The 10,980-nt window shown below is 39.0% G+C and overlaps 1 protein-coding gene across 1 annotated transcript in view; it reads left to right on the top strand.

The window, feature by feature from the left end:
- The first annotated feature begins 715 nt into the window (after positions 1–715).
- The window catches only part of otog (otogelin), a 72,387-nt gene continuing 62,122 nt past the window's right edge, over positions 716–10,980 (top strand). Inside the window, exons 1-6 of the mRNA XM_084728819.1 lie at positions 716–873; positions 1,150–1,207; positions 2,018–2,075; positions 6,833–7,040; positions 7,362–8,480; positions 10,557–10,658. Of these exons, the coding sequence (XP_084584945.1) occupies positions 798–873; positions 1,150–1,207; positions 2,018–2,075; positions 6,833–7,040; positions 7,362–8,480; positions 10,557–10,658 (1,621 nt within the window). The 5' untranslated portion in view covers positions 716–797. The remainder of the gene's footprint in view (positions 874–1,149; positions 1,208–2,017; positions 2,076–6,832; positions 7,041–7,361; positions 8,481–10,556; positions 10,659–10,980) is intronic.

The following is a 10,980-nucleotide window of genomic DNA, read 5'->3' as shown; positions in this document are numbered from 1 at the left end:
CTTGTTTTTTTTCAGTTTTTAGGTATACTGATTTTTTGTTTTAAAGCAATTATTCTTTAGACTAAAGGCCTTTTTTTTTTTCACTTTTTCTGTAGTTACTGCTGTCTGCCAGAGTAAAAAGCAATTAATAAACTAGTAATCATCTACACATTTGATTTACTAATTAAGTGAAATAACACTTTTGCTGCAAACCACATCTGAACCAGATTTGGTGCTGATGAATGAAAAGAGAGGATTTGTTTTGTGAAAAATGTGGAAAATTGTTTAATTTTGTAAAATAATCTCCCTTCCCTCCACATACTGCTGTGATGCTCCACTGTCTGTGGGCCACAGGGGGGCGCTGTTCTCATGGCTCTTCAACAGGTTCAGGTGCTTTGAACACAACTCTCCAGCGTGAGCTCCGTTTCAAGTAAGATTTGTAAGTTTTATTTCAGTCTTAATGTAAACAACAAACCTCACTGGATTAGTTATAGTGCTATTTTAATTATATTTAATTAAGAATTATAGTCTATAAGACCATTTTCAGATGATCACAGCAGATCCTCAGTATGAACTTCACCTCAGAACACCTACATCTACGTCTGTGTTTTCGCTCCCCGTCTAGGCTCCGCCCACCCGCGCGCCCACCTGTGCATATTTTATGCTAATGAGCAGGTGCAGCGGTTCTTGAGGCGCGCGGCGGGCCGCTCGGGGATGATCCGGATGGAGCAGAGCAGGGAGCAGCGGGAGTCCAGCCGGAGGCTTTTCACCAGGTGATGCTGTCCAAACCCGACTGACTGCGGATCCGCGAAACACGAATGGATCCTCATTTAAGACGTGGCTGGAAAAGGCTTTTTAACCTATTAACTGTTTATTTTATCCTCATTTATCAAGGTGAGTCACCTTTTATCTCCTGTTTGTACCGCAGGAAGGTGAAGTGTGTGAGGAAAACAGATTCTTAATTGTTGCTCCATTTCCTCTTATGAAAGTTTATAAGGAATTAATTAGGAAATCACATGTCAGTGGGTTTGTCTTCCATTTCTGATGTTTTTTTTCCCCACTAATCTTTGTTTTTCAATTTATTTATTCTCCTTTTATTTGAGTCACATTGACTCTCAGTTGTTATTAATTAATTCAGGCTATTTATTTATTTATTTTCCTTGATTTCAGCGCATCTGTCCTGGGGTGTTGAAAGAGTGAACATTACAAACTGGGGTGATTTTAATAAGTGAGTTCATTTTTTTTTTTTTTTTACATTTTTTTTATTATATTCATTTTTACATTTAAAGTGCAATGTATTAATATGATATATAATTTGTAGCCATTTATCATAATTTTGGATGTTTTAGTTTGATTATTATTTGCATAATTGCCCATATACATTGTGGACCTTTTTTATTTCACATATATAGTCCATATATACATATTTTTCCATATTTTATTATTTTATTTATTTTTGGTAGGCCTATTTTGTACTTTATTCCCATATATTATGATTCTCAATAATTTCAAATAATAACAATAACAACCAAAACATGTCATTTTTTATAACAAGGGCTGGCATGATTGGCCGATTAACCAATTAACTGATCTACAGAACATTAATCAGCAGCTATTTTAACAATCAATTCATCGTTTAAGTAATCTTTTAAAATCAAATTGGCAAAAATTAATTGGTTGTTGCTTCTCAAATGTGAGTATTTACTTTTTTAATCCTCTATGGAATTAAAATGAGTGTGAGTGTTGGCTGCGCAAAATTGTGAGCTGCATTTTTCACTATTTTCTGATATTTTATTGACTAATTGATTAATTAATTGATTGAGAAATTAACTGCATATTAAATTTATGTTGAAAATGAGCCCTTTGACACAGAGAAGGCAGTTCTGGTTTGGTTGATAGTTTTTTTTTTTTTTTTTTGTTTTGATTGTTTGGTTTTTTGGTGGTTCGTTCGGTTGGTTCCTGGTCGGTGGTGGGTTCGGTGGGTGTCAGGGGGAAAGCTGCAGCAGGAACAAACCTCTCCTTGTTCTCTCTGTCCCAGCAGCGGGAGCAGCAGGATAAAGCAGCAGAAATGGGACACCGCTTCCCAGGGAGGGCAGGTAGGCAGCCGCATTGATCATTGATGCTGATGGAGCTGCTTCAGGCGGCAAACACGCAGCCAGAGATCACCCCCCGAAAAATCTGCAACGCTCACACCAAAACACACAGCCAGAGATCACCCCCCGAAAAATCTGCAACGCTCACACCAAAACACACAGCCAGAGATCACCCCCCGAAAAATCTGCAACGCTTACACCAAAACACACAGCCAGAGATCACCCCCCAAAAAATCTGCAACGCTCACACCAAAACACAGAGCACAAACCATCACCTGAAGGGTTTTTACTCCAATAATTCATACTCAGTGTTCCAGCATAAACTTCAGATATTTGCTATTTGCCACTATTTGCTTATAGATCCACCTTCAGAGACAATTTATACATGGAAGTAGATGTTAAGTGCAATATATTAAAACAGTACATCTGTCCTAAATGACTTTTTTTTAGAAAGGAAAAGAAGCCAAACAGGTGGATGTTTACCTTTCTGATATCTGACCTGTAAAGATGTGTAAAACAATTAACCTTTTTAATTTTTTTCTCCACTTTGTTTATTAGTTTTCACAATTGGAAAATATTAAAGTACAGAAAAAAAACAATCCTAGATATTTTAATAAACACAATGTTGCATTTAACACATTTTTTCCATTCAGTTTGACTTTTACAGGTTCTTTCTGCTTAAACAGCTCGAGTTAAATCTGTAATAAAATAAGTAATCTCTGTGCTGAACAGACGTAGCCAACGAATAGTTTAGCTTACTAATAAAATAATAATTTTCTAATGATCAAACAATGAAAACCCTTTCAGGATGAGTGGGAAGGAGGAAGGTACATCAGTTTTGGGGAGGTGCCGACCATGAATAAGTACAGTTTTGTGGTAAAAGAGTCGCAATGAAATGCTGGTAAATTATCAAAATTGTATTTTTTGCATGTGGCTACAAGTGTATGACGTTCTCTCATGACCCAAATAATATAAATACTCATAAACTTGGTGTTTTAATAAATACAGTGTCGCATTTAACATCTCTTAGTTTTCAATATCTACTATTCATTTTTTAAGTGCAGAGAGGGACGTTTTTAAATGTGATTTCATGTTGCAAACAACATGAAATGAGCAGCTAGCATCAGTGTAGACTGCTGTACGCTTCTTGGTTTCAGCTGCAGTGAACCGCTGGAGCAAACAGATGTTAACTGATGTTAGCTCTGTTGTGACTGAACACGATGACGAACTACAGCTAACGTTATAGTGAGTGACGTTTGGAGAAACTCGTTAGATGATGATTTCTAGATATAGATTATAAATGTGTTTTTGTATCAGAGTTATATAGTGGCAGCCATTATTTTAAAGATGTAGTTTTATTGTGATATTTTAGGGTTATGGTTTTATTTTCATTGTAAAAATCCAAAGAAGAGAAAGAAGGGCCAAGAGAGTACACATCCAGGTCTGAATGTCGCCTTAAAGGAAAATTAAAATATTTATTTGGTGCCTAACAGAGTGCAGACTTTTCTCCTTTGTGCCCCAAAACAAACAGATCCAAACAAATAAAGACACATGACATCATGTTTCTGTGCAACAAAAGTACAAGAGATCAGGCTGAAATTATATCTCAATGACACTCAAAGATATGAGCTGAAGATATACATTGTTCCCAGGCCATGTAAACTTTGTAAAATCGCTCCACTGTGACGTTTATTCCCCATAAACAAACACGCGAGGGAGTCCCAGCAGGAATCTGTTGTCCCACTCTTATTGTATCAGAGTGTGTATACAGTACATGTACGAGTATAGTATAGTAAAATATATGTACAATTCAAATATACACATGGATGTAAATATATGTGCAAATAAGACTGTATTATGTGCACTGTAAAAGTGAAAAAGTTGAGAAAACTCAACATTGATTTCATTTACAACTATTTAATTTTTCAGGCACAAATTTTTGAATTATTTTCTAAAACTCAAAGATTCAAGTTTATTTAAAGAAGAAAAGTAAATAGTCTCAAGTAAAGATTTCAGGTCAGCAAAACTTTTTAAAGTTTATTTCAAAACTTAACAGTTTGAGTTGGGCTCAAAACTTTGTACAGTGTAAGATGATGAGTTATAGATTTAGACTGTCAATATGTTTTTGTATCATATAGTTAGAAAAGTGGAATTAGTTGCCCTTATTTTAAAGATTATCACTATTTGCTTTAAATTCAATTTCATACATCGCCTTATCAAGACTATTTTGTGGTTTTATTGTGGAATTTTAGAGATATGGTTGTGTTTTAATTGTTAACATCCAAACATATAAAAATAGATGTCAAGTGTGCACAAAATAGTACAAATTTCCCATGAGGTCAGGTTTAAACTGTAACAGGATGACACATAAAGATACGAACTGAACATATACATTGTCCCCTGCACATGTGCACTTGGTAAAATTGCTCCACGGTGACATTTGTTCCTCAGAAACAGACATGTGAGGGAGTCCCAGCAGGAATATACAGTAGCTGGTCTGTTGTCTCACTCTTCTTCTATCAGAGCCTCCATCAGCCTGAATGCGGTCGCTCCTTTTGTTCCGCTTCCCTTTGGCTCAGACAGGCGTGAGAATCCGGTCCAAACTATGGGGGGTAGCAAACCAACAAAGCAATTAGTAGCGCAGGTCACAGGTCACAGGTATAGAGAGCAGATTTATCTCGTGTCAGATCTCTGAGCTTCAACTTCGCTCAGAATTCAATCAATGCATCGTGACATCTGGGTCGACTCTGCTGTGTTTGCGTTTGACCTGCTTGGTCCTGATATCTCCTGATACCGATCGCTGATTAATAATTCATAGCCACACACCCCTCAAACCCCCTCTACCCTTCGCCCTCGCCATCTGCTTTGTTCCTGCTCTTTGAGATGAAAGCCCTGGTTTGAGAGCTCAGGTATCCAGGGAGGCTCCGAGTATAGAAACAGAGTTCGACTGATGCTTTCTGAATGCCAATATTTTTAAACCAAAGCAAGCAAGTCGCCGTCTATTTTCTATTCTGACCATCAAAATATGACAGTTTCACCAAAACATCACAGATATCCGAAGTAACAAAGTAACTTAAGTAGATTTTTCAGGTATATGTACTTATTACTTATATGTACGAGTATTTATTTTACTGACAACTTTTTACTTTTACTCCCAATGTAGAAGAAATATCAGACAGAAGACCAGAGGTGGGCGAAGTTTATACCAGAAGTCATGTTAAAGCAGGCAGATGTTTTATTGTCTAACTCAGGTTTTCTCAAACCTTTTCTGGTTTGACCAGTTTTAAGAAGCTGACAAATAGTTTTCGTCTCTTCCCACCCCACATTTTTTAATCAATCAGTAACAAAAAATTGGGGAAGCAACTCATAACAAATGATTCAAGTTGAATTTTAGTCACATAAAGTTTAACATGATAGCATCATCAAACTCTTGTTTGTTTATTTCCCCTATATGAATCATATTCATTCAACTTTGTTTCACACTATATTTCTTCCCTGGTCATCAAGAAGTTGAATCAGTACTTCTGCTCTTACCAGAGTCCTTTTTTTAAATATGTGTTTCTACTTGAGTAAAGAATGTGTGTACTTTTGCCACCTCTGCCACATATTCAGTGTTTCGCCACTTTTATTCTTCTAAGACAGTTTCTAGAACCTAACCTTTATATTTCAGCAGCTCTGCATGATAAACTGTAAAATGTAGAGGTCTCACTTTAGTTTACAGTACACTAATAAGATGTAATAAGCCATACTTACACACAAACTAGAAATATGTTCTTTATTACACATATTAGACATATTATACCATTATTAGACAGTATTGCAATAAATCTGTGCAGCAATCCATAGACAAAATATTAATTTACATCTACAGTTTTGGCCTTTACATGGTAGCTCTGGTTCACATATTGTTCTTTAACTGTGGAAGCAGCAGATATGTGACCTCACTTTAGTCTCTGGTACATTTCTGTTGCAGTGTGGCATGAATTATCCTCTATTAAAGTCTAATAAAAGTCTATTTAGAATAATGAAGAACATATTTTTTTCCATTTTGTGTCTAATTTGATACAAAGTACAGCTTGTTATGTTGTATTAGTTTGCCGTAAAATAAAGTGTGAGCAAATGACACAAATCCACATTTTAGTTTAGAAAACTACTCAGTAACCCCCCCCCCCCCCCACTGCATATCTCATGCAACAAAGACTGTAGAAAAATGGGAAAAACACACAGGGGGAGGCGGTGGGGGAGAGGGTGGGGTGGGTTTGTCGACCTGGATGGGAAAGCTGAGTTGGAAGTCACAGAGGAGTCATTAATGAAGGCTGGATGACAGCTCTTTTCTTTCGAGCCTCTTCTTTTCCCAGCGCCGCCTCCGTTCCATCCTCACCAGTCGGTCAGGACTCTGGTTTGGCAACAAGCAGCGTAATTCTGGGAGGAATTTTTGCCCCAAACAAAACACAGAATTGTAAAAAGCTTTGGGTGTCTTACATTTTAATCAAACCTTTATTACTCTGTCACCTGAGAGCTGAGCTTGTTTTTCCAGATTTGCTTGATATTATATTAATCCCATAGGATTAATTAAAAGAATCAGACTGCGTTACAAGGACTTAATTTTGGTTTGCCAAGGCCCAATATGAAAATAATCAGATTTAATATGTTTGGTTGGAAGAGGCTTTGAAACCCTTGATCAGATTATGTCTTTATGACTGAATGGTTGCAACTCTTGCATGAAATACCTGCAACTGATTCAGTTTCTCTCTTTGAAGGAGCTCCAGACAGCAGCTGCTGCGTTAGAAACCAACACGTCTTCCTCCAGTCAGTCACTGGTCAGCTGGCCGTCCAACCTGACATCCAGTCAGACGTCCTCCAGCACAGAGAGGACATCCACTTCCTCATGGACCCTCAGCTCTGACCAATCTTCTTCAACCACTGCAACATCTAATCAAACGCCAGCAAAAAAAATATCACCAAGCGGCACAGCACAAACCAGCCACTCATCAACCAAGGCAGAACAATTCAACCAATCACAAACCAGCCGAGCACAATTTAACCAATCGCAAACCAGCCCAGCACCATTCATAAAATCATCAGAAAGCATAACAACATCCAGCCAATCAGCAACTGAGGCAACGCAATTCAAACAATCACAAACCAGCCCAGTATCAGGCAGCCAATTACCAGGAAGCACATCACAAACCAGCCAATTACAAACAAACACAACACCAGTCAGCCAATCACAAGGAGGCACAATACAAACCAGCCAATCAGCATCAAACACAGTCAGCCAATCACCAGGCAGCACAGTACCATCCAGCCAATCTCCAACTGCCACAAGACCAGCCAGCCAATCATCAACTAGCCCAGCAACATCCAGTCAATCCCCAATCAGCACAGTACCAGTTAGCCAATCACCAACCAGCACAGCAAAATCCAGCCAATCACCAACCACCCTAGCACCAACCAACCAATCACCAAGCAGAACAACACCATTGAACCAATCAGCAGCAAGCACAACATCAGCCAGAGAATCATCAGGCGGCTCACCAGCAAAGAAGGCACAACCAAGCCAATCACCAACCAGCACAGCACCTGCCAGCCAACCACAGACAAAGAATATAGCACTAAACCAATCTCCAACCAGCACAGCAACATCCAGTCAATTACCAACCAACACAGTGGCAGCCAGCCAGTCACCAATCAGAAAAACACCACCTAGCCAATCACCAGCAAGCACAGCATCAGCTGGAAAATCACCAACAAAGAAGGCACAACCAAACCAATTACCAACCAGCACAGCAAAATCCAGCCAGTCACCAACCAACACTGTGCCAGCCAGTCAATCACCAACAAAGAATATAGCATTAAACCAATCTCCAACCAGCACAGCAAAATCCAGCCAATCTCCAACCAGCACAGCAAAGTCCAGCCAATCTCCAACCAGCACAGCAAAGTCCAGCCAATCACCAACCAACACTGTGCCAGCCAGTCAATCACCAGCCAGTAATACTCCAGCCAAGACCTTATCTGACCATTCAGCAGGCAGTACTACAAAGTCTAGCCAATCAGCATCCAACAAAACACAACTGAGCCAATCCCAGACCAGCTCAAAAACAACAAACCAATCACTACTAACATCAGAGTCACCTACCACTTCAGTAGCAGCTCATCAATCTGTAAACAGCCCTGAAACACAAACACTCCAAGTGTCATCTAGCTTAGCTTCATATAACCAGTCAAATTTAGCACCACCTGACCAATCATCTGACCAATCCCTGACCAGCTCAGTACCATCAAACCAATCATCAGGAAACACGGTCAGCGGAGCCTTTTCATCAGATGAGCGTCCAGTTAATATTTCACTGCTCACCAGGCAGGCGAAGGAGGCCCTGAAGTCACCGCTACGTCGGGTTCAAGGTAAGTTTATAAATGTTCATATGGATGTTGAATGTGTGTGGAGAAATCCGACGTCATCAATCACACCACGTTTCTGTTCTGTCTTTCCACTCGATGCAATCAGAGACAACAGACTGGTTTTATTTCAGTCTGTACATGGACAGCCACATTAACAGGTTAATTAGTAATCTCAGAACTCATTAGTTATCATGATCATCATAGCAATAATTTAGCCAGCAGATACCCAGATAATGGATATCTGAGTCAAGACTTCCTCCTCTGTGCTCCGGTTATTGTTTACAGCCTGATTAGCAACTTGAGACACAAGAATGGAGTTGGAGGCTTTTCTCTATAAACAGATATCTGCATATGAATGCAGACAAATTGGGGTGCCCTGGCAGCTCAGCTGGTAGAGCACGTCCATGGCTTAGTTCTCTGTTCTCTGCTGTGGCCGTGGGTTCACTTTCAGCCTGCGTCCCTTTGCTGCAGGCATAGCTGATGGGTACCGAGATTGCATTTCAGCCAATGCATTCTGCTTCTTTCTTTCTCTACACTGACTGTTAAGTTGCAGTTGATAATGAAAAAAATGTGGTTAGTTGTTGATCTGAAATGGGATGCAAAAAGTGAACAATATGAAACCCATCCACACAACCTCCACACCCTTTATTTATTTCTTTATTTCTTTATTATTTTACCTTTATTTTACCAGGATTGAAAATCTTTTTTACAAGAGAGTCCTGAACAATGTAGCAGCCAATCACAACATATTAAAATGCAACAAATACAACATATTAAACAAAAATCCACAATTAAAACAACGGCTTTTCCATCATTGTGGCCTCTAAAGAAAAACAGGTACATGTCTCCATCACCACGTTCTTTATGATGCCCTTAAATACATCAGTGGATACAAGTGTATCTAATTTAAGATCTCTTTGTAGACTGTTTCATGCCCATTGTGCATAGTAGGAAATGTAGGAAAAGGTTTTCCCCAAATCAGCTAAAACCTGTGGTACATTAAAAAGTAATCACTTGGAGGAGCGAAGCTGGTAACTACCAGAGCTGACAAAGAGAAGGGAACAGAGGTAGGCTGGAAGTTTGCCCACTATTGCTTTATAGATGAAAATGTACCAGTGCTTTTGTCTACGAGTAGTCAATGATGTCCAGCTCACCAAATCATAAAGAATGCAGCGGTGAGTGAGGGACTTTTAAAGATGGATGGTGCTCTGAATCAAGGCTATGTAAAATAGAGGCGGCTGCATGCATATAAAATATGTCACTGGGATAAATCACAGACAGAAAAGTAGCTTCTACTGGACTGAAAGTAAAACGAGATTATTTCTAAAATAAAAGGCAGTATTCACTTCACATTTTCTGTTTTTTTTTTTTTTGTTTTGTTTTGTGCCTTTGGTAGAAATCATTGCAGATTACCCTCACATACCATTTTTGAAGCAGCAGAAAGTTGTGCAGTGTGGCTTTAATCAGAGCAACAAGCCCTCTGTTGTACTTCCTCCTCACAGAGTGAACAGAAGTAAAATAGCTTTTATCTGATTCATCAACCCCCCCCAACTCCCCCCTTCTGCCCCCCCAAAAAAACCCTGTATGGTACCTGTGCTTGTGGGGGACGTGGCTGACTGAGCAGACAAGCTGTAAGCCCACTGAGCAGATGGTGTTACTGCAGGATGAGAAGCCATCGTTTGGTGTTTGGTGGTGCGTTCACTGACTGGAACATTTGTTGGGGCCCCACAACTCCAAATGAGTGTTGACAGATGGTGACTTTTCCTTAAAGTCACAACGTGTAGTTAGTTGTCTGTTTCAGTGGTTCTTAAATTTATTGTCATGTATACTCTTTTTTTAAAAGTGAAAAACTAAATAATGTAATACTAAATGTCATTTTAACTCTATTTATGTAGTGTAAGTTTTCAGCTTACCTTTATCAGGTAAGATTCAGTTGAAACACTGAATGATTGATGATAATTGATGATACACTGGTGAAATTTGTATCAGTGAAATAACTTGAAAAGGGGAAATGATAATTTCCAGCCTGTTCAGCAGCAGTGTAATTGCTTGTTTGTTTGTTTGTTTGTTTTCTCTCAGCGGAGCCATGTGTGCTTCCCTGCCTGAATGGAGGGCAGTGTGTTCAGTCGCAGTCATGTGACTGCAGCCTGTATCAGGCCACTGGACACAGATGTCAGACAGGTAAACCACACACCTGATATTCTTCTTGTAAGACTCCACTGGAGTCAGCTGGAATGTTTTAAATGAGATTATATGAACTACAACATTGATGATTACTTTGACAACATGAAAACAATGTTGGTGATGATGAAATGAATATAATTAAGTAACATTAGTTTATCGCTTTCTGTCATACTGCAGTTATCAACAATGTTTGGTGTTAAAGTGAAAAGTAATGAGTGGAATATTACGATTTTACTTGCACTCCAGGATCTTCTTCTGCCCTGTAATGACAAAAAAATGATTAATGAAACATCAAGCAAAATACAGTATGTCATGAAGG

This window comes from Lutjanus erythropterus, chromosome 1, assembly GCF_056507025.1.
Source record: "Lutjanus erythropterus isolate fLutEry1 chromosome 1, fLutEry1.hap2, whole genome shotgun sequence".
Lineage (NCBI taxonomy): Eukaryota > Metazoa > Chordata > Actinopteri > Lutjaniformes > Lutjanidae > Lutjanus > Lutjanus erythropterus.
This window is presented reverse-complemented; position numbering and strand designations above follow the sequence as displayed.